Raw genomic sequence first — 24,780 nt, 5'->3', positions numbered from 1 at the left:
TGACATAAGCGTAAATATAAGTGTACAATCTTAGAAAAAAAAAAATATTTACCAGGATCCCAATTTGTATCTGTAGCCATAACTGCAGCTGTCATCGCTTTTGTTCAGCAACGTTTGTTTACTGACATGCACTGCAAAAAAATGAAATAATTTAATGGTTTAATTTCATTCACCGCAATGAGAATACCATAAAAACAGTTAAAATGCAAATTTTTGATCAAACATTTTTTTTATTCTAATGTAATTGGAAAAACTTTTGTTAACTTTTAATCTAGTTTTCGAATAACATTTTAGATACAGACCGGATATGGCATTTCAAATTTTACTAGCAGCAACATTATTTCAAGGAAACACACACACATACATACATATGTGCATAAATTAAGTTAAAATATTCGCATGTTGTTGTTGTTGTAGCGATAAGGACACTGCACACAGGTCTTGGGGAGTGTTATCGATGTTGATGATCCTTCGCCGGATGCAGATCCGGTACGTTCCCGCACCAAGCCCGATCATCTCGGGAACGATTTGTTATGACCACTTGCGACCTTCTTGGCCATACCGCCCTCTCACCCCCTAGATCCATGAGGAGTTCGGGGTCTCCAGAGCTTCGGTTGTTAATGTAGCAGGATTCGCCACGGATAGGTGAGGTTGACAATTGGGTTTGGAGAAGCTATATATTGCGCTGGTAACCTGAAAGGGTTGCGCTGCACAATCCCTTGAATCTATTTGATATTTTAGTCGCCTCTTACGACAGGCATACCTATTCTAACCCCCTAATCCGCTGGGGGTCGCATGGAAATGCTTCGCATGGGCTCAGAGGAAAAAGTCTTTTAATTTATTAACAAAAAAAAAAAAAAAAGAATGGGTGAATCGTTTTGGAGTGCATCCAAACAATGAACTCATAATTCAAAATGGGCAAACATGAACAAACACAAACGCAAAATCCTCTACGAGGGGTACTTCATAACCTTAGTGCAAAAAGCTATTGGTGAGCTATATTGATCACTTTCGGCAGTTTAGGGTTTTCTAACCATGGATGATCTGTGCAGTTTCTTTCGTTTTTCTGTGAAATTACTGCCTATTCGATCAGAAGCCATATCATTGGACTGCAGTCTTGTGAAGAATACAAGCTAGGCGTTTGCAAGAGAAAAAATCAAGCATCCTAACTGTTAGATTTAGTTCCCTAAGGAATGAGGGAATCAACTGTATTCGCTATAACACCAAGGGTAGCCTAAGATATTTAGCTTTCTGAGCTATAATCATCATCATCGCTATCATTATCCCTCTATACGTGGAAAGTCAGGTCAGGCAAGCATGCTTCGCGATAACTGTGTCAACAGGGAACACTGAACTCTTGTGTCACATGTTACCCCCAGACTCAGACGTGGTATTCCCCTTCATTATCAGCCCAATGAGGATGTCGATTGAAATACTTTCAGGGACGACACTTCTCCATCGACAGAATTATCAGGAATGATCCGGAAAATTTAACTAATCATCGTGATGGTAAGCGAACGCAATTGTGAATCTCACCTACTCGTGGCAAATCTGTTTTATTTGGCAGGCGTGGCTCTGATGATTCAAAGTTTCTCACGGAAGGAGGGGGTTGGATGACCAATGAACGGGCTAGTGCTAATTTTCGGAGCGTGCCGTATAAATGTTAGGCAAAGCACAACCAAACATCGCTAAAACCCCCCAAAACTTTCCGAGGGTCTCCTTATCGCTACAAGGAGAAAAAGGAAAAATCGGTAAGTGAAACAGTAGCTATCGAAGGTTGTTGTTGTTGTTGTTGTTGTAGCGATAAGGTTGCTCCCCGAAGGCTTTGGGGAGTGTTATCGATGTGATGGTCCTTTGCCGGATACAAATCCGGTACGCTCCGGTACCATAGCACCATTAAGGTGCTAGCCCGACCATCTCGGGAACGATTTATGTGGCCACATTAAACCTTCAGGCCATTCCCTCCCTCCCTACCCCCAAGTTCCATGACTAGCTTGGGGTCGCCAGAGCCTCGTCTGTTAGTGAAACAGGATTCGCCGCAGATAGGTGGGGTTTTGGTGTTTTTTTTTTGGAGCTATTGGGTAGTGCAGAGGGAAGATGTAGAAATACAAACGGTGGACAATGCCTCAGCTGTTCGCGCAGTGCGTTGTCAAACGGCCTGTTAAAGATGTAAACGGTGTATCGGTTGATGGATACACCAGAATTCCCGGTGAATCAATGACCGATGAGATTCTATTCAGATCCACGTATGGTAAATATATGCCGAATAACCGGTGGATAGATGCCCAATCGAGCTGATGGATGGATGGTTTGCCAATATTTAAGAATCGGTAGATGGGTCAATGGTAAGCAGACAGGTAGTGGATGGGTAAATATAGAACCTCTGTTCAAACAACCGGTGGACCGACGACCCATGAGTCGATGTACAAAAGGATTAGTAGGTAGATGAAAAGTGAGCTGAAGCCAAACAACGACGAGTCTATATTTCATAAGAAGCAGTGGAATGATAAATAGTCCCTGGATAGTGAATTTGCGAATGGTGATGGCTCAGGTTTATTTGGTTCCTCCGTACATTAAGCAATGTGAAGTGTTACAAACGTAAGGTTGTTCTTACTCGCATTCCTTTTACAATCCAAAAGTATTCGTTAACTTCAGCCGCAAATATAAGTAGGCAGGTGTCACAGTAATTGGGATACCAAAGCTCATTTGATTTTTATTTTTTGGTTAGACAACTGTCAACATAATCTTATTCATTTGTTTTAATTGTTAATATCAATAGCTATTGATGTATCTTTACAATACAATTATTAACAAAAACTTAAATACCGTTAAATAACATTATCGATCTCCCTGAAAGAGACGTGAAGCGTCGAAATGCGTAGCAGGGAAAATAAAGATTTAACTTTGCATTACCATTTATGGGCCGTAAATCTCTATCAAAGCAAAAAGTAAACAATGATTTTGGCTTTGGCATACGCGTTTTAATTTAGCAGGGTGGAATCGAGCTCAGATTTAACTCCGCAAATATAGCTCCTATTTTGTGGCATCTATTATTATTTATTAACTGACTTCCTCAAGAGTTGGCGCGTGGAAAGAATCTGGTTCCTCGCTAACGTTCTAGGATGAAAATCTTTCTAATATGGCCAAGTCAACTTCTTGATGGTGCGACTCAATATTTCGCTTGCGTGCTTCAACAGTTCGGTGGACAAAATCCGAGTAAATCTTTAAAATGTTTTTGACTTTGCCGGTGCTCGAAATATGGTCATATCCAGCACGAGGTTCATGCATAAAAAGATACATCAAGCTACATGGCTGTCTCCTGATCGAAATACTCGCAATCAGATCCATCACGTTGTGATAGACGGACGGCGTGCCTCCAGTGTTTTAGATGTGCGCACGATCCGAGGACCTAACATGGACTCGGACCATTATCTCGTTGCAGCCAAAATACGCACCCGCCTCAACGCGTCTAAAACCAAGGAACAAAAAACACAAGGAAGGCTAGACGTCGGAAAGCTTAAATCGCAACAGACTGCCAATGATTTCGCAACTCTACTCTCACACCTGCTCTCTGAGAGCACAACTCATCCTGAAGGAATACAGGAGCAGTGGGAGCATATCTCTAAAGCACTTCGTACTGCCGCAGAGGAAACAATTGGTTACCGGCGGCCACGAAAAAACAACTGGTACGATGAAGAATGCCGCGTTGCAATCGAAAGAAAAGACGCTGCCTACAGGGCTACGTTAAAAGCGAGCGCGACAAGAGTAGTGTGTAAACGCTATCGTGAGTTGAAAAGGGAAGCGTGACGCCTTTTCAGGAAGAAAAAAGTAGAAGCAGAAAGGGTGCGGGGAGCTTGAGCTGCTAGCCACCAGGAATAATGCCCGAAAATTTTACCAAAAAATACGGCGACAGACGGAAGGTTTTAAGACCGGGGCAAACACCTGTAGGAACGAAAACGGCGACCTTGTAACTGATGTCCATAGAGTGCTTAGATTATGGAGGGAATACTTCTCTGCTCTCCTAAATGGATGCAGCAATTCACCGCGCAGAGATGAAGAACCCGATCCCGCAATCGATGATGATGGAATATATGTCCCCCCGCCCGATTATGACGAAGTTAGAATAGCAATAACCAGATTGAAAAACAACAAGGCCCTGAGCGCTGATGGATTGCCTGCGGAGCTATTCAAGTACGGCGGCGAGGAGTTGGTAAGGCGCATGCAGCAACTTCTTAGCAAAATATAGGCGAACGAGTGCATGCCCGACGGTTGGAATTTAAGTGTTCTTTGCCCAGTCCACAAGAAGGGGGATACTGCAAAATGCACCAACTATCGTAGAATCAGCCTTATTAATATCGCATATAAGGTCCTTTCAAGTGTATTGTGCGAAAGATTGAAGCCCACCGTGAACGCATACCTGCGGCGGATATATTCGAAGCCCCATAATCCGCTAGGGCTTCCACAAAATTTGTCAGAACAAATTCACTTGTATTACAATAAATTTTTGTTTTGTGAAATGGGCCCCTCGATACTTTTTTGGTATTGATTACTTTCTTTGATCCCTATATACGATTACAGCTATAGCTTTAAAGTGGGTATCAGAACAACACTAGGATTATGTGCGGTCTTACTACGCAGAGCTTGTGAAATGCAAAGCGTAACAAAAATTTAAGCTATTTTTAATTGTTGATGCATTTAGCTGTGTTGGTCCAGAAGTTGAAAGCCTCGTCACATAAGCAGTTTTTCATATACATAGATGCGCTTTACTGAATCTTATGCATTATGAGTAGATTGCACGTATATTTATGGAGAACGGTAGATTGACCGACACTGGCGCTATCTGACATGAAAAAGTAGCCAACTTGCAAATTTTGTTGCAATCAAATCATAAGAAGAAGAATTTGACATTTGCTTTGGCTAACGGTGCTGGCACACGTTGCTGGTGAAATTATTTTTACCACCCGTTGGTAACCTTTCTAACATTTTTCGCAATTAAAAACTGCAATATAACAAATGAATACGACACAAAATATGTTAGCAAGTATTTTTGTTGTATAGGGAGATTGTTTATAACAGTGTCTCGCGAAATTTTGTATGTGAATGGGCAAGGCGAGATAAACTTCAATTGACAAGTCTGAAGTTCCTTCATATTTATAAACGCAAGATCTTGGTTGATTGTGGCGATGCTACTCGAATGCATAAGCAAATTTTGTTAAACGCTTCTATATGAAAAAGTCCATTGTACCGCGGCCTTAAGTAGATTCTACCTGCTGCTAGATTATTGCAGCATCTTTCAGGCGTAAATTATAGCCGTGAAGAAATCAGCAGAAATTCTGGAGGAAGCGTGCTTAGGCTGCAGTCGCATCATTATATATATTGAGAGTCAGAAGGCGATTAAGACAATAGTCTCACACAGTACTTCATTAAGAGGTGTCCTAGTATGCAAAGAAGCGCTGGAAAAATTTCATTCAGGCGGCTTATAAAATTTGTACTGGGTTCCCGTCATATATGTAGAGAAAGGAATGGAAATGCTGATGAGTTGACAAAGAAGACTGTAGCACTCGGTGATTCGACGGTAAACGTCTTAATCCGCTTAGGAGAAATCAAAAGGAGACAGGAGTTGCATATGATCTATCAAGCAGGAAATGCGTAGACAGAAGCGCGGGGCTGCAAAATTTCTAAGATCATGTGCAAATGCTACTATATTAGACTCAAAAAGTAGCTCATATCTTTGAAGAGAGAATATTCAAGGCTCACGATGGGCATACTAACTGGACAATGGCTTCTGGCATCACATGCTAATAAGTTGTGCCTCGTTAGTAACAGCAGATGTAGGAAGTGCGAGCTACAGGAAGAAACGGTTGAGCACGTTCTATGTTCATATCCTGCGCTCGCCAGATCAACTATTAGGGACACCAGAGTGGCGAGATTTCGAGGCAGAAGATAGGTCTTAGAAAACTTGTAGTATTTGCCAAGAGGATGGAGTTGTTCTATAACATAAGTCGCGGCACCTGATTGGGGCTCTTTCGTTTGGTCATCAACTAAATTCTGGTAGCACGATGGTTACATTCAAGCTATGTGAGGCTTTTATTGACCGGCCAGCTTAACATAACCTAACCTAGCTGTCATAGTTGAAATCCTAGTACTTCGAAACTAAATGTGCTCTGAGTTAAAACTGTGCCTAAACTAATTGGTATTCAGGTAGTGAATTTAAAAAATGTTCTCTTAACGTCAGAACTATTTATTTTCTTCAAAGAATTAAAATTAAGCAAAACGATAAAAAAAACATCGCCTGAACAAGAAGCACCCCAATGCGCATACAAGTTTATGTACTTATATGCAATTTCTTAAGCTTTATCCAAGGAGTGGTTAAGAGTATGTATTCAAAGAATTTTTTTCTATTATATAATGTGATGGTACAATTGTATTAAAACTACTTATACTTATTTTATATAATTTGAAAAGAAAACATTACAGATATTGCATAAATGTGGATGGGTTGCCATAGTGGGATATAGTTTTGCTTTTGTATACTTGTTTTGAAACGTAAAAAAAGTCATTAATGGCATAAGAGTACTTCTACACTATTCAAATACTATTTTTTAGGTCAATATTAGAATTTAAAATACGGCCTTTATATATATTACAGCTTAAAACGGATAAGCAAAATGTTTTATTTAATCGTTTAGAACATATTCAGAATGAGGGAATGGGGACCAGGCCTGCTTAGGACTTAAACTGGCATGGATGCATAATGCCGTGAAGATTAAATTGGTATGGAAAATATGCTTGAAGAAGAAACCCACCTTAATTAGCTGAGCAGTTTGGTATACAGCATGGTATAAAAAAGAAGGTAGTTCCACTCAAAATTTTTTGACGTATTTGTGGATTGTTTCATAATATTTGTTGTTTTGCTAGAAGCGTTACCATACCGTTACTGTTTAAGGCGAAATTGTGCTTTTTCGGGGTGAAATTTCCTTCAGGATGAAAACGCAATGGTCATCTGAGACAATAATAATATCCTTTTGCACGATTTATGTGCATAAATATCGATTGAGAATAAAGTAAAACATGCAATTTTATTGAAATATAGTGAATAATGAGTCATACATTGGTTAATGACTCATATCTTTATGGCAGCTTGACCACTAGACAGAAAACAAGTAAGGAAGGCTAAGTTCGGGTGTAACCGAACATTACATACTCAGTTGAGAGCTATGGAGACAAAATAAGGGAAAATCACCATGTAGGAAAATGAACCGAGGGAAACCCTGGAATGTGTTTGTATGACATGTGTATATCAAATGAAAGGCATTAAAGAGTATTTTATGAGGGAGTGGGCCATAGAAGAGAAATAATTGAAATTTACTTTAAACACCATTGACATAATTTTAATTCACCTAAGAAATAGAGCTGCAAAAAAATCGATATTCGGCTTATTCGATATTTTCGATATTTATGATGGAGGGTATGGATATATCTCGATATATATCGAATTTTTTTATAGTGGAAAGCGCTTACTCAATTTAAAAGCAATATCAGGTATATATCAGACATTCATGTATATACAATATATACATATATACACATATGGGCAAATCCCAAAAACTTTTACTTTTTTGTATACTCGGGTTTTACACACGGGCAAAAAACTTAAGGCCAGAAAACAGTACAAGCACACTAAACTTGACGTTTTGACTATCCGATCTGATAATTTTAAAAATTAAGAAAATTGATAGTAAGTTTTTGCAGAACCTCGAAACGTAAAAAACGTCGATTTTTACACTTTTCCAAGCGATACACTTGGCTTTTGTTTTTGAATTTTTTCGGTAAAATTTTGAGGCATCGCTGAAACACTATGGAATTTAAACCGGGTGTGGTTCTTGAGACGGAGATTCTAAAAGTATGAGCAAAATTGATGTGCCCCTCCAATACTCAAAACTATCATCAATCAAAATAGCGATACTTTTTTTTTGTCATTTTCAATATTGACAGTTTTTTGCTTATAGCTTTTTGAGGCAACTGAGTATTGAAATTTGGATTATGTACGACAATAGCCTACCAGGGACTAAAAATACCTGGGGCTTCAAATTCGAATGTCCCCCTTTTCAGTTTTGAAGGTAGAGGCAGAAAAATGGAAGCACTTGGTTGCGTAAATTTTTTTCAGGAGCATGTTTTTTTGTGGGTACAGCTACAATTTTATTTTTATCACTTCATACCCGTTTGTTAATTTTTTCTCTACACCACAGTAGTATACCATCAATTGCCTCATCTTGGAATATTCACGCAAGGAAAGTTATTGATGTTTGTACATGAGGCAAATATAAGAAATTTCCGACAAAAATTGGCAATCTTTAAAAAATGTAGAAAAATTTCTTTTTTTTTTAAACCAGGTTTTATTTAAAAGTAAATGGAAAGAAACACAAATTTGGTACAAAAATTAAAAAAAAAATACAATTTTTTTTTTTCTACACTCTTTTACGATTGCCAATTTTTGGCGAAAATTTCGTATATTTGCGCCATGTACAAACATCAATATTCCAAGATGAGGCAATTAATGGTATACTACTGTGGTGTAGAGAAAAAATTAACAGACGGGTATGAAATATTTGACGGTTACCCTTTCATATTTTTGCCGATATCTCTAAAACTGGGTTTCGGGTATCAACAAAATTTTACCTAAATATACCCCACATAGATATGCACATCCTGATAAAACTTCAACACAATCGGTTAAGAAGTGTTTAAATAAGTAAAAAAATTTAAGGTTTTCCTGGTTTATATTTTTATAAATCAGCCCAATTCTAAACGGAAATTCCGTGCGAGTTTTTTCCTTTCTACCATTCCTCGTATTCTAAATAAAAATTCGTTGTGAGTTTTTTCACTTCTCCCTTTCCTCCTATTCTGAACAATGTTCGAAAAAGAGGAAACCGGTTATGGGAGAAGAGTAGGTATTATGAATGTAAGGGAGAGGGAGATTTCTCTGCCATTTCATAGGAGTTTTTTCACTTGTTAAATTAAAGGGAATGCATCAAAATTGTTAAAGGAAATTGGTTATTTTAAGAAAGAACACTTATTTGTACAAATTTGTGCTAAAATATGTATTTACATTCTACCACAATATTCTCACTGTTAATACAACAACAACAAACACCACAATATTCTTTATTTTAAGTCGAAAAATATATCATAAGCAACGGAAGAGCTCTTCGCATATTTGATGCAGCCATCCAGAAATTGCGCAAGGATTTTTTAAGAAGGCTTAATTAGATTTTGGCATTTTTGGCGAACTCAACTCGACGTGGCCGCCAGAAAATTACTTTGCAGAATGAAAGCAGGCAACTCCGACGGATTTGTGTTATCCCGCCGTCTTCTTCTTATGCTCCTCTGCTGATGTTGCTGTGGCACCAATTCATTACTCATTTCAGTGAATACCACATGAAATGCAATAATGTGCATTGTTTATACCTTATTTCTTAATTTCAAACAAATTCGCAACAATAATTAAACTCTTCAATTTAAAAAAAAAAATAAGAAATGCGCAACGAAATTTCAATTGACAAAACAGCTGACTTCGAAAATTCGAAATTCCTATTCCCCAATTTTTCTTCTCCCTAGCAGAAAAGAATTGGAGGAATTTTTCCATAGGAATAAAAAAATCCGCGAGAACAAAATTCCACGAGAATATTTAGAATTGGTCTGAATATCTCCAAAACCGAATCTCGGGTATTAACACTTTTTTTACCTAAATATACTTCGTTCACATATCTATAAGTTTTTAAAGTTTCAAATGAATCGGTAGAAAGGTGTTAAAATAAATGTGTTGCAAACTTTGCAGTAAAAAATATTTGGCGGTTATCCGGATTTATATTTTTACCGATATCTATAAAACCGTGTCTCGTGTATCAAAAAAATTTTACATAGCTAACATATGCATATATCTCCATATTTTGTTAAAATTTCGATATAATCGGTACAGAAGTGTTGAAATAAATGTATATTTAACATTGAGACCTCAATTTATATATATTTTGCTCGATCTTTTGACTATATCGGCGATGCACTATAACTCCAATTTACCCCTCAATGTTCCTAACAAAAAGATATTTGCGTGATACCATGTTTCAAAAAAAAAAAAAAATTGTTTCTCCATAAAAAGCAAAGTTTGTCGGAATTCCCCATATATATGTAATATTGTATTCATAACTTCGAAACGATCATAAAACATGTTCTGCAAAGTTGTCCGCGATGGTAGCTTATGCAGCGAAACGAGGGTATATACAAAGTTACAACACTCTTTGTCAACTACTATGGGAAGAGGTCGAACGTCTGAGGTGACTAAACCCTAGTAGGGTGATGTCTAAAACATTTTTACGTGATGATGGATCTTCATATGTTTTTTTTTTTCATATATAAATCAATCTTATTTGGCGAGCTATGTGAATCTAAATTTGCAGTTGTATGCGATCGTTCTAGATGGTGAAACAAATTGGACGTATTACCACTAGTTTTATAACATTTTTTGTAATAGTGGCATATTGCAAAAGTATTACTGATTTTGACAAAATGGATCCAAAAACTTGACTTTGTACTTCGTAGCTTTTTGGTAACTTAATTTTCGTCTTCCAACTCAATGATGTCTTCTGTTGCGTGTATATCTACATATACCAATCCATGTATATATGTGTATATAATATTGTAACAAATTTAGGGGAACTCCACCTATTTGCAACCTTCTGCTTACGTTCGTATCGCTAAACTGTTGAATAAAACACTCCAATATTCTGTATTACAAAATGGTCTTTATTAGATTACTTTGAAGGCACTTCGCAATTAAACTTCACTTCGCAACTGATAGCGTGCTTAAATCAAACTGATTGCTGCTTACTCAGCTTTCGCTCCTTTTATACTCTCTGCCGTCTCGTTCGCTTACTTCTAGGTGTTTCTTCTTCTAGAATTTACTACTTAGTTACCAGCTATAAACTTACTAGCTATAAACTACAGATGCACGTTTATAGCATACTTTTTGAGTATCTCAGATATATGCAAGTGTTTGTGCGTATCTCTCCGCTGCTCGTATATACATATGTGTAGACATAAGGATTGATTTGTTTATGTAGATACAAGTGACTACTTAGTATCGGCTTAGAGATGATAGTATCCCTTAGTGTGGCTAATATTTGTCATAGTATGAAAAAAAATAACGTACCTTTCACATTGAACTTTTGTAGGAATTTTTCAATATTCAGAGCCTCCAACTTGTTGGGTATTCATATGAAATAAACACAAATCTGACAATAATGTATGTAATTTTATTTATTCGTGTTTTATTTGTCTTACCAAAGTTTTAGACGATGGTAATTCTGCCGTTAGAAAAAGGAATAAGAAATGGGAATACAGTACTCGATATTTAGAAAAAAACATCGATAATCGCACCATAAACCTAGTACTCGATGTATCGATATTTATATCTTTTGCAGGTCTACTAAGAAGCACAACAGTTTTTGAGCAGGTTTCAAAACCAGTAGATCTCATTAACCAAGAAGTAGTTTCATTTGAAATGGAAAAAGTGCATTTAACTTAAAAGAAGTTTCATTTGATACATACTCGATTTTAAAAAAGTTCCATTTGAATTGAAAAAAGCTTCATTTGATTTGAAAAAGGTCTCATTTGATTTGAGAAAAGTTTAATTTGCTTCGGAAAAGTTTCATGTATCTTGAAAAAAGTTTCATTTGACTTGAAAAAAGTTTCAATTGATTTGCAATAAATTTCATTTGATTTGAAAAAATTTCGTTTGTCTTGAAAAAAGTTTCATTTGACCTAAAAAAGTTTTGTTCGGCTTGAAGAAAGTTTCATTTGCCTTGCAAAAAGTTTCGCTTGACTTACAATAAATTGCATTTGATTTCAAAAAAGTTTTATTTGGCTTGAAGAAAGTTTCATTTGCCTTGCAAAACGTTTCGTTTGACCTAAAATAAGTTTCATTTGATTTGAAAAAATATTAATTTGAATTAAAAAGTCTCATTTGCCTTGCAAAAAGTTGTATTTAATCTGAAAATGATATATGTACATGTAAGGGCGTGTTACCGTTGGCCATCGTTACGTGGCGGTAGCACCTACCACACCGAAGGTCTGGCGTTCAATGACCGGGAAAAGTTATATCGGAACTTTAGAAACAAGTTTTTTCAATTTAAAAAGTTTCTAAGCGGGATCGCCCCTCGGCTGTGGTTTGTAAACGCTATGAATGTATTCCTGCCATGAAAAGCTACTTAACGAAAATATATATACTTGTAGATGCCGCTTGGAGTCAGACAAGTACGTAGGTCCCGTCTCGCTCGTAAAGTTCAGCTTAAGTCTCCTCGTAGAAATGTTGCACCTCTTAATTTTTTATTTAACACTTTGATTGCATTAACATCGTCACCCTATATTCCTATGAAGGCACCCTCGAGATGTACAAATCTCATATGTTCCACTCATAAAAATTATCCAAATGGACCGACTTTCGGGGACTGAGCTCATTTTGGGACTCGGACAACTCACAATTTACATCTAAAATGGACAGTTGCCTCTCTATAATAAGTTCTAAACTTGTGCTGCAATATTAAGACAAGTAATTTTATACCTCAAATCTAATATCTACATCCTACATACAAGAGAAGTTATCAAGTAATTGTTGTAGTAAGACTCCGCTATCCAAACTTAAAATTTGTTCAACTGCCTGCATTCCAATGAAATAAAATATCAAAGCACCAAAAGAGGAAAAAACTTCGCATACTCACTACATACAAATTCCATAACCTACAGTGATAAACAACAAAATTTGTTTTTCTCTCTTTCAAAGCAAACAAAAATGTGGAAGCAGTAGCTTCCAGGCTTCATTCTGCATATCCATATCTACAAATATGAATTCGCTTCTAGGCAGCAAAAAAAAAAAATAAATAATAAGAAATGAAGAACGAAGAAATATAGCGCCAAATGTGACCACTTGTGGGTAGGTGAAACGAAAATAATATTTTTTTGCTTGTTTATTTGTTTGTGTTTAATGTCACACAAAGTCGCTGCACTCATATTTCATATCCGCCCATTATACCGCTCAACGCCCGTTTGATGACGTTCTCATGCTTAAATAAAAGATCTACAACAGAGCTGGCGAACTCTTATAAATGTACATGCCATATTATCTACAAAAAATCTCAATGTTGATAAGAAGTGTCAATATGCAATTTTCGTATGAAATAAACAAGTTGTAGCAGACCGCATCTTAATTTTAGGCTTCTGTTTAGAGGCCTCAAGTCTTGTTGCCGTTCGTAAAGCTATACTCTCGCCCATAACGTGAGCAGGCGGTCAATGGAGGCATGTAATGCCGCTGTCGTGGTAGTTTACTTTTGCTTTGGACTTCTTCAAAAAATCTATACATTTTATTTGTGGTTTCAATGGCGAAATGAATGTAAAACTTGTCCCAAAATAATACCTAAAATGGTCCTGAAGTGCTCTTATAAAAGTCCATAAATGGTTTCGAAATAGTTTCGGAAAGACTCAGAAGTTGCCCCGAAATGATACCTTAAATTATATCGATATGATCCTGTTAAAAAGAGTTTCAAATAGTCTCGAAATGATACCTAAAATAATCCTGTAACAGTCTTAAAATAGTTCCAAAATATTAAGTAAAGAGCCAGAAGTTGTTCCCAAATAGTTTTGCAATATTCCGGAAATGATACCTTAAATTATATCGATATGATCTTGTTAAAAAGGGTTTCAAATAGTTTCGAAAAGATATCTAAAATAATCCTGTAACAGTCCTAAAATAGTTCCAAAATATTGTGGAAAGAGCCAGAAGTTGTCCCGAAATAGTTTGGCAATGTTCCGGAAATTGTCCCAAAATGATACCTAAAAAAATTCTGTGGTGATTTTGAAATTGTTACAAATTTGTCCCGAGATAGTCTCGAAATATTCTGAAATTGCATCGAAATATTTTCGAAATTTTCTTTAAAATAATCCCGAAATGTCGAAATGCTCACGAAACAGTCCCGAAGTAGGCCCATCCCCTTCAAAATTGGATTGAAGTTCGTCAATCCGTAATGCATACGTACTTTTACTGAATAACATGATGTGTTCACCTGAATGAATGATCTTGTATGTCTTCTTCTTACGGAAAATAATGACGAGTCCCCATTTTATTGTATTGAATTGTAGTGATGTGCCCTCACTACATTGGAAAAAATCCTTATCTCCCATTTTAACTGCCCTATTTTTACCACACATTTCCAAATATATTTATAAATTTCTCTTTCATTCCTTCTCACACAATTTATATAAATCCCGTTGTTATTATTCCAAAATAAAAAAAAAAACAAAATACCAGGCATGATTTACCTCCGAGTAGATTTAAGCTGAGCTTCTATTCCAATTTACGTCGTGAACCTTTTTAATTTTCCTACAAAGTGGCGGCACGGAACCTACATGTTTTATGTCAACTCCGAACGGCGCCTTTCAGACATTTGAACTTTCACCGAGCCTCGAAAATATTCTCTAATTGAAAATTCTTTTTCTAAAGATTTGGTTCTTGCTTTTCCCGGGCCTTGAATCCAGGAGCTTCGGTGTTAATAAAGATATTTTGTTGGTGGCAACGCTGTATCTTTGGCAAATTACGCGATTCCAACGAATTCGGCCCACGTAGAATGACTGAAAAAATTTGTAAGATAATAACTATGTATGCATGTATGTGTGAAGGGCTTAAATGAGATATTAAATTTCCCAACTGTGATTAAAAGCCCTTTAGCTACTGTAAACAGTCAACACACTTAATATGAAATGAATGTACTTTGAGATAACAAATAGGTATATCTCAAAGAAGTTAGTGAAGGAATTTATGAGCATTAGGGTGTGAAGGGTATATTAAGTGCTCCGATGTAATGCTATGTAACTATCATTTATGGTCTGGGGCTGAGCTTGAGTTCATAGAGAAATCTTAAAAATTTACTTTCGACTTTCGATCTTCCGCTATCCCTTGTAAATTTTGATTTGGAGACGCATTCGGTTTCGACGTGCGTATAGCAGGTCGTCAGTACGTATGCGTTCGTAAAACGCGCTTGTTAAGTGGGTGTATAATTTATGGTTATGTCCGATTCGCTGTCAGTAATCCTAATTTGTGTACCTTCTGGGAATTGCTTTCGTGTTTTTGTACTCGCGTCAGTTACCGCTGTTTTGTACTTTTTAAACGGGTTTATTTAGCACGGCCGTTGTGAACGACTTTTGTAATTGAAATTTAAGTAACTTCCCGAGGGAGCGTGTCATTATTCTGTATTACAAAATTCTGGTGACAAAATTCTGTAAATTGCAAAAAAATTCTGCTTGAACAAAATTCTGCTTTTTTAAAATTCTGCTTTCTAAAATTCTACTTTTTCAAAATTCTGCATGTTTAATGCGAAAAATTCTGCTTTGTTAAAGTTTTGTGATTTTCGTCATACGCAGAAGGGTGTACTACGCAGAAGGACATCGCCGTGGCGGTAGCCACGGTTATACCACACACCCGGACTTGGCATGGCGTAGCCCAGGGTTATTTTTTATAAGCGTGGCCGAAGGCCGCCTATGCAGAAAGATGTTCTACGCAGAATTACTGTGCATGGCGCAGCCGGTGTTGGATCGTCTTTTTCCAGAATATTGACTTCCATAATATTGATTTCCGGTGTTTTGACTTCCGGAATTATGAATGCATGACCTCTTTAACATTGTTAACATTATATTTTAATACAGAATTTTGCAAGACAGAATTTTGTAATACAGAATTTTGTAATACAGAATTTTAGAAAGCAGAATTTTAAAAAAAGCAGACTTTTGTACATACAGAATTTCGACACCAACCCACTTCCCGATAAGCTACAAGCTTGAAACGTGGAATATAGTTCAGAACCCGAAGACAATGCAATAATAAGAAAAAAGTCGCCGCTAGGTGGCGCAAGGATCGAGATATTCACAAAAATCGTATTTGTGGTCCGATTTGGATCATATTTGGAACACATAATACATACAAGAATAGAAAACGACCTATGAAAAAAATCGCCACTAGCTGACGAAAGGATCGAGATATTCACAAAAATCGTATTTGTGGTCCGATTTGGCTCATATTTTGAATAAATATTACATACGGTCCGGTAGAAGTGACATCAACATATTTTTTAGTTGGAGGAGGGACAAGCATACGTGGCGCAGAGTCAAATAAATTCTTTGGAAGGATTATGTATTGAGGATTTAGATTGTAACAAATTGTCAGGAAAGAGTCTTTGTAATAATGAAACTTGAAAATGAAATAATAAAATTTTTTTTTTTTAAGTTAAACGGTTTTATTGAAAACAATACTTGCATGAAGTAATAATAATACTAAAAGCTAGAAAATAATTAGGTAGGTCCTAGGTGCTAGTCATCACACTCCTCATCAATCTAGGGCGTTGACCAGACAATTAAATAAAAGCGTTGGACGTGTCAAATTTCTATTGATAGTCATAAGTAACACCAACTGATCCTTAATTAGGTTGTGCTACGCTTACATCGACGTGTTATCGGTTTGCTCTACATGGTTGGGTTATCGGTGAGTTAACAACGAGCTATCGATTTATTCGAAGTGTTATAAGTTTGCTATTGATAACACGGCTATTAATAATTTGCCGATTTTTTATCGACACATTTTCGGGGTATTATCGAAAAATTATATGTTTACTATCGGAAAGTTCTCGATTATTTATTGAAAAGTTATCGATATTTAATTATTTTCCATTTCTTTTCAAAAAGTTATCGATTTTTTATGAAAATGGTTAAGGGTTTGTTATCAACAAGTTGTCGATATGCTATCAATAAAATCAGCGACATGTTATTAAAACGTTATCGATTTGTAATCGAAACGTTACTGATTTGTAGTCAGGGTGCTACCAGTTTTTTATCGGAGTGTTATCGATTTGCTGCCGAGAACTTATCGACTTTTTTCAAAAAGTTATCGGTTGGCACAAGAAAGTTATTTATTTCTTATCGATGTTCCACTAATTTGTTATCGTCGAGCTTTCGACTTGTTATAATAATAAAACACATATGTAACCCGTCCATAACAAGCTGAAAAGAAACGAATAAAATTCCGATGAGTAAGCGATAAAAACCGATAAAAAACCAATAAATTCGATTATATTTTTATTTAGATATTAAGTCTATTATAAAACATTTACTTGTCGGTATCTCAAAAAGATCGAAATTATTTGTTTCTCGTATAGTTATCTCTGTGTTTAACTTTAACCTGACGGATTTCTAGTCAATCTAAAACATCAGTTTCTTGACGTACGTATGTACATCGATATGTTTACACATCGAACTTTCCGAGTACTTGGTACTCACGCCTTTTTTACTACATTTAACCGAATAAAATTAATTTTTGTACCTATTTTTTCCTTTGATAATTATGTCGAAGAGGACATACGGAAATAAAATAGGTTAAACACACTCACAATTTGTTCCCGTATTTCTAACATTAACAGTTTCGTTGCAAAAAATAAAAGTTAGTTTGGAGGCATGGGGTTTTAACAGATAAATAGAGCTAATTGCGAAAGCATAAGGCAAAGAAAAAACACAAGCTACATAAGTACAATTTTCCAACTTCACAGCATGGTCCTGCTCTTTGAAAATAAATGACACCAGTCAGATTTATACAATTTTCATTGCCGCCCACTCAACGCTTGTGTGCAGATTTTCGTACTATATTCGTCAATCTTTGGGCCTACTCGCATATACATACGTCACTTTCGACTTATCTACACGATTGACTTCATGAACTTGTTTGTGTTTTTAACTCTAGATATAGCAATTAGATGATGGGGGTGCTTTCATAAATGACATTGAATGGAAATACTTACTTGTAAACATACCAACAATTACATATAAATCATACCTCCATCACATATAGACGCAAACATTCATGAATTTAAAAGCGAAAAAGAAATTAAAACAAGTAAGGACGGGACTGTCTTCAGCTATGCCGAAGACTTCATACCTTTCATGAATGGGGCTGAACAATAATCTTATCCCGTTCGTAATCTCCGAATAATCGGATGTATAAGATAAGAAATATCTAGTGAACAGATCTACATACCTAAACGATTTTTAAGATAAATATAAAATAAACAAGTAAGGAAGGTTAAGTTCGGGTGTAACCGAACATTACATACTCAGTTGAGAGCTATGGTGACAACATAAGGGAAAATAACCATGTAGGAAAATGAACCGAGGGAAACCCTGGAATGTGTTTGTATGACATGTGTATCAAATGAAAGGCATTAAAGAGTATTTTATGAGGGAGTGGGCCATAGTTCTATAGGTGGACGCCATTTAGGGATATAGCCATAAAGGTGGATCAGGGTTGACTCTAGAATGCGTTTGTACGATATGGGTATCAAATGAAAGGTATTAATGAGTATTTTAAAAGGGCGTGGACCTAAGTACTATAGATGGACGCCTTTTCGAGATATCGCCGTATAGATGGACCAGGGGTGACTCTAGAATGCGTTTGTACGATATGGGTATCAAATGAAAGGTGTTAATGAGCATTTTAAAAGGGAGTAATCCTTAGTTCCATAGGTGGACGCCGTTTCGAGATATCGCCATAAAGGTGGACCAGGGGTGACCCTAGAATTTGTTTGCACAATATGGGCATCAAACGAAAGGTGTTAATGAGTATTTTAAAAGGGAGTGGGCCTTAGTTCTATAGGTGGACGCCGTTTCGAGATATCGCCATAAAGGTGGGCCAGGGGTGACTCTAGAATTCGTTTGTGCAATATGGGTATCAAACGAAAGGAGTTAATGAGTATTTTAAGAGGGAGTGGGCCTTAGTTCTATAGGTGGACGCTTTGTCGAGGTATCGCAATAAAGGTGGACCAGGGGTGACTCTAGACTTTGTTTGTACGATATGGGTATCAAATAAAAGGTGTTAATGATTATTTTAAAAGGGCGTGGGGCTTAGTTCTATAGGTGGACCCCTTTTCGAGATATCGCCATAAAGGTGGACCAGGGGTGAATCTAGAATTCGTTTGTGCAATATGGGTATCAAACGAAAGGAGTTAATGTGTATTTTAAGAGGGAGTGGGCCTTTCTGTACCAGGGGTGACTCTAGACTTTGTTTGTACGATATGGGTATCAAATGAAAGGTGTTAATGAGTATTTTTAAAAGGGAGTGGGCCTTCGTTCTATAGGTGTTCGCCTTTTCGAAATATCGCCATAAAGGTGGACCAGGGGTGACTCTAGAATGTGTTTGTACGATATGGGTATCAAATTAAAGGTATATTGAGAGTGGTAGTTGTATATGTGAAGGCGTTTTCCAGATATCGACCAAAATGTGGACCAGGGTGACCCAGAACATCATCTGTTGGATACCGCTAATTTATTTATATATGTAATACCTGCCAAGATTTTAAGGGTTTTTTATTTCGCCCTGCAGAACTTTTTCATTTCATGGTAGGTGTCACAATCATTTTATAAAGTTTTTTCTAAAGTTATATTTCGCGTCAATAAAACAATCCAATTACCTTACCATATTTCATCCCTTTTTTCGTATTTGGTATAGAATTATGGCATTTTTTTCATTTTTCGTAATTTTCGATATGGAAAAAGTGGGCGTGGTCATAGTCGGATTTCGTTCATTTTTCATACCAAGATAAAGTGGGTTCAGATAAGTACGTGAACTGAGTTTAGTAAAGATATATCGATTTTTGCTCAAGCTATCGTGTTAAGGGCCATGCGGAAGGACAGACGGACGACTGTGTATAAAAACTGGGCGTGGCATCAACCGATTTCGCCCATTTTCACAGAAAACAGTTAACGCCATAAAATCTATTCCCCTACCAAATTTCAAAAGGATTGGTTAATTTTTGTTCGACTTATGGCGTTAAAAGTATCCTAGACAAATTAAATGAAAAAGGGCGGAGCCACGCCCATTTTTAAATTTTCTTTTATTTTTGTATTTTGTTGCACCATATCATTACTGGAGTTGAATCTTGACATAATTTCCTTATATACTGTAAAGATATTAAATTTTTTGTTAAAATTTTACTTTTAAAAAAATTTTTTTTTAAAAGTGGGCGTGGTCCTTCTCCGATTTTGCTAATTTTTATTAAGCGTACATATAGTAATAAGAGTAACGTTCCTGCCAAATTTTATCATGATATCTTCAACGACTGCCAAATTACAGCTTGCAAAAGTTTTAAATTACCTTCTTTTAAAAGTGGGCGGTGCCACGCCCATTGTCCAAAATTTTACTAATTTTCTATTTTGCGTCAGAAGTTCAACTCATCTACCAAGTTTCGTCGCTTTATCGGTCTTTTGTAATGAATTATCGCACTTTTTCGGTTTTTCGAAATTTTTGATATCGAAAAAGTGGGCGTGGTTATAGTCCGATATCGTTCATTTTAAATAGCGATCTGAGATGAGTGCTCAGGAACCTACATACCAAATTTCATCAAGATACCTCAAAATTTACTCAAGTTATCGTGTTAACGGACGGACGGACGGACGGACGGACGGACGGACATGGCTCAATCAAATTTTTTTTCGATCCTGATTATTTTGATATATGGAAGTCTATATCTATCTCGATTCCTTTATATATGTACAACCAACCGTTATCCAATCAAACTTAATATACTCTGTGAGCTCTGCTCAACTGAGTATAAAAATAGGTATGTACTTTGTGTGAGGATGCAAAGTTTCAGGTTTTTTGTGGTCTGCGTGTAAAAACTATGACTACGAATCAAGTATTTCAACAATATATGACGTAAACGTAACTATTTGATGAAATGTTTTGAATTTTAAACTTCTAGCCGTAAAAAAGGGGCAACAAAATACAGTTTATATGGGGTATATAATATATGTACCACCGATCTCTATGATTTTTTCAGACAACAATATATGCTATATACGTAAGCATTTGGTGAAATTTGAAGCTTCTAGCTGTTAAAACGGGGCAGAAATTGCGCAAAGTTTCTTATCTGAACAATCGGTTGTATGAGATATATACTATATATACCACCGATCTCAATGATTTTTTCAGACAACAATATATACTATACACGTAAGCATTTGGTGAAATTTGAAGCTTCTAGCTATTAAAATGGGGAAGAAATTGCGCAAAGTTTCTTATCTGAACAATCGGTTGTATGATATATATACTATATACACCACCGATCTCAATTATTTTTTCAGACAACAATATGTACTATACACGTAAGCATTTGGTGAAATTTGAAGCTTCTAGCTGTTAAAATGGGGAAGAAATTGCACAAAGTTTCTTATCTGAACAATCGGTTGTATGATATATATACTATATACACCACCGGTCTCTTTGATTTTTTCAGACAACAATATATGCTATACACGTAAACATTTGGTGAAATTTGAACATATCTAAACGATTTTTAAGATAAATATAAAATAAACAAGTAAGGAAGGCTAAGTTCGGGTGTAACCGAACATTACATACTCAGTTGAGAGCTATGGAGACAAGATAAGGAAAATCACCATGTAGGAAAATGAACCTAGGGTAACCCTGGAATGTGGTTGTATGACATGTGTATAAAATGGAAGGTATTAAAGAGTATTTTAAGAGAGAGTAGGCCATAGTTCTATGGATGGACGCCATTTAGGGATATCGCCATAAAGGTGGACCAGGGCTGACTCTAGAATGTGTTTGTACGATATGGGTATCAAATGAAAGGTGATAATGAGTACTTTAAAAGGGAATGGGCTTTAGTTCTATAGGTGAACGCCTTTTCGAGAAATCGCCATAAAGGTGGACCAGGGGTGACTCTAGAATATGTTTGTACGATATGGGTATCAAATGAAAGCTGTTAATGAATATTTTGAAAAGCAGTGATCCTTAGTTCCATAGGTGGACGCCGTTTCGAGATATCTCCATAAAGGTGGACCAGGGGTGTCTCTAGTTGTACGATATGGGAATCAAATGAAAGGTGTTACTGAGCATTTTAAGAGGGAGTGGGCATTAGGTCTATAGGTGCACGCCTTTTCGAAATGTCGCCATTAGGGTGGGCCAGGGGTGACTCTAGAATGTGTTTGTATGATATGGGTATCAAATGAAAGATGGTAATGAGTATTTTAAAAGGGAGTAATCCTTAGTTCTATAGGTGGACGCCTTTTTGAGATATCGCCATAAAGGTGGACCAATGGTGACTCTAGAATGTTTGTACAATATGGGTATCAAACGAAAGGTGCTACTGAGCATTTTAAGAGGAAGTGGGCATGAGGTCTATAGGTGGACGCCTTTTCGAGGTATCGTCATTAGGGTGGGCCAGGGGTGACTCTAGAATGTGTTTGTACGATATGGGTATCAAACGAAAGGTGTTACTGATCATTTTAAGATGGAGTGGGCATTAGGTCTATAGGTGGACGCCTTTTCGAGATATCGCCATTAGGGTGAGCCAGGGGTGACTCTAGAATGTTTGTACGATATGGGTATCAAACGAAAGGTGTTACTGATCATTTTAAGAGGGAGTGGGCATTAGGTCTATAGGTGGACGCCTTTTCGAGATATCGCCATTAGGGTGGGAAAGGGGTGACTCTAGAATGTTTTTGTACGATATGGGTATCAAATGAAAGGTGGTAATGAGTATTTTAAAAGGGAGTAATCCTTAGTTCTATAGGTGGACGCCTTTTCGAGATATCGCCATAAACGTGGACCAAGGGTGACTCTAGAATGTTTGTACGATATGGATATCAAACGAAAGGTGTTACTGAGCATTTTAAGAGGGAGTGGGCATTAGGTCTATAGGTGGACGCCTTTTCGAGATATCGCCATTAGGGTGGGCCAGGGGTGACTCTAGAATGTTTGTACGATATGGGTATCAAACGAAAGGTGTTACTGAGCATTTTAAGAGGGAGTGGGCATTAGGTCTATAGGTGGACGCCTTTTCGAGATATCGCCATTAGGGTGGGCCAGGGTGACTCTAGAATGTGTTTGTACGATTTGGGTATCAAATGAAAGGTGGTAATGAGTATTTTAAAAGGGAGTAATCCTCAGTTCTATAGGTGGACGCCTTTTCGAGATATCGCCATAAAGGTGGACCAAGGGTGACTCTACAATGTTTGTACGATATGGGTATCAAACGAAAGGTGTTACTGAGCATTTTAAGAGGGAGTGGGCATTAGGTCTATATGTGGACGCCTTTTCGAGATATCGCCATTAGGGTGGGCCAGGGGTGACTCTAGAATGTTTGTACGATATGGGTATCAAACGAAAGGTGTTACTGAGCATTTTAAGAGGGAGTGGGCATTAGGTCTATAGGTGGACGCCTTTTCGAGATATCGCCATTAGGGTGGGCCAGGGGTGACTCTAGAATGTTTGTACGATATGGGTATCAAACGAAAGGTGTTACTGAGCATTTTAAGAGGGAGTGGACATTAGGTATATAGGTGGTCGCCTTTTCGAGATATCGCCATTAGGGTGGGCCAGGGGTGACTCTAGAATGTTTGTAAGATATGGGTATCAAACGAAAGGTATTACTGAGCATTTTAAGAGGGAGTGGGCATTAGGTCTATAGGTGGACGCCTTTTCGAGATATCGCCATTAGGGTGGGCCAGGGTGATTCTAGAATGTGTTTGTACGATATGGATATCAAATTAAAAGTATTAATGAGGGTTTTAAAAGCGAGTGGCCCTTAGATGTATATGTGAAGGCGTTCTCGCGATATCGACCAAAATGTGGACCAGGTGATCCAGAAAATCATCTGTCGGGTACTGCTAATTTATTTATATATGCAATACCACTAACAGTATTCCTGCCAAGATTCCAAGGGCTGTTGATTTCGCCTTGTAGAACTTTTTCATTTTCTTCTACTTAATATGGTAGGTGTCACACCCATTTTACAAAGTTTTTTCCAAAGTTATATTTTGCGTCAATAAACCAATCCAGTTACCATGTTTCATCCCTTTTTTCGTAGTTGGTATAGAATTATGGCATTTTTTTCATTTTTCGTAATTTTCGATATCGATAAAGTGGGCGTGGTTATGGTCGGATTTCGGCCATTTTTTATACCAAGATAAAGTGAGTTCAGATAAGTACGTGGGCTAAGTTTAGTAAAGATATATCGGTTTTTGCTCAAGTTATTGTGTTAACGGCCGAGCGGAAGGACAGACGGTGGACTGTGTATAAAAACTGGGCGTGGCTTCGACCGATTTCGCCCATTTTCACAGAGAACAGTTACCGTCACAGAATCTATGCTCCTACCAAATTTGAGAAGGATTGGTAAATTTTTGTTCGACTTATGGCATTAAAAGTATTCTAGACAAACTAAATGAAAATGGGCGGAGCCACGCCCATTTTGAAATTTTCTTTTATTTTTGGATTTTGTTGCATCATATCATTACTGGAGTTGAATTTTGACTTAATTTACTTATATACAGTAAAGATATTAACTTTTTTGTTAAAATTTGAATTTAAAAAAAATTTTTTTTTAAAAGTGGGCGTGTTCTTCATCCAATTTTGCAAATTTTTATTTAGCACATATATAGTAATAGTAGTAACGTTCCTGCCAAATTTCATCATGATATCTTCAACGACTGCCAAATTACAGCTTGCAAAACTTTTAAATTACCTTCTTGTAAAAGTGGGCGGTGCCACGCCCATTGTCCAAAATCTTACTAGTTTTCTATTCTGCGTCATAACTTCAACCCATCTACCAAGTTTCATCGCTTTAACCGCCTTTGGCAATGAATTATCGCATTTTTTCGGTTTTTCGAAATTTT

The 24,780-nt window shown here is 36.9% G+C and overlaps 1 protein-coding gene across 14 annotated transcripts in view; it reads right to left on the bottom strand.

Annotated features, from left to right (window-relative positions):
- metro (membrane palmitoylated protein 7-like protein metro) overlaps nt 1-24,780 on the bottom strand; it is a 65,161-nt gene that overhangs the window by 28,145 nt on the left and 12,236 nt on the right. For all 14 annotated transcript variants that reach the window (XM_067775713.1, XM_067775709.1, XM_067775714.1 and 11 more), the window contains one exon: nt 53-131. In XM_067775713.1, the coding sequence (XP_067631814.1) occupies nt 53-95 (43 nt within the window). In that variant the 5' untranslated portion in view covers nt 96-131. The remainder of the gene's footprint in view (nt 1-52; nt 132-24,780) is intronic.

Source organism: Eurosta solidaginis, chromosome 3, assembly GCF_040869045.1.
Source record: "Eurosta solidaginis isolate ZX-2024a chromosome 3, ASM4086904v1, whole genome shotgun sequence".
In the NCBI taxonomy this organism is placed as follows: domain Eukaryota; kingdom Metazoa; phylum Arthropoda; class Insecta; order Diptera; family Tephritidae; genus Eurosta; species Eurosta solidaginis.
This window is presented reverse-complemented; position numbering and strand designations above follow the sequence as displayed.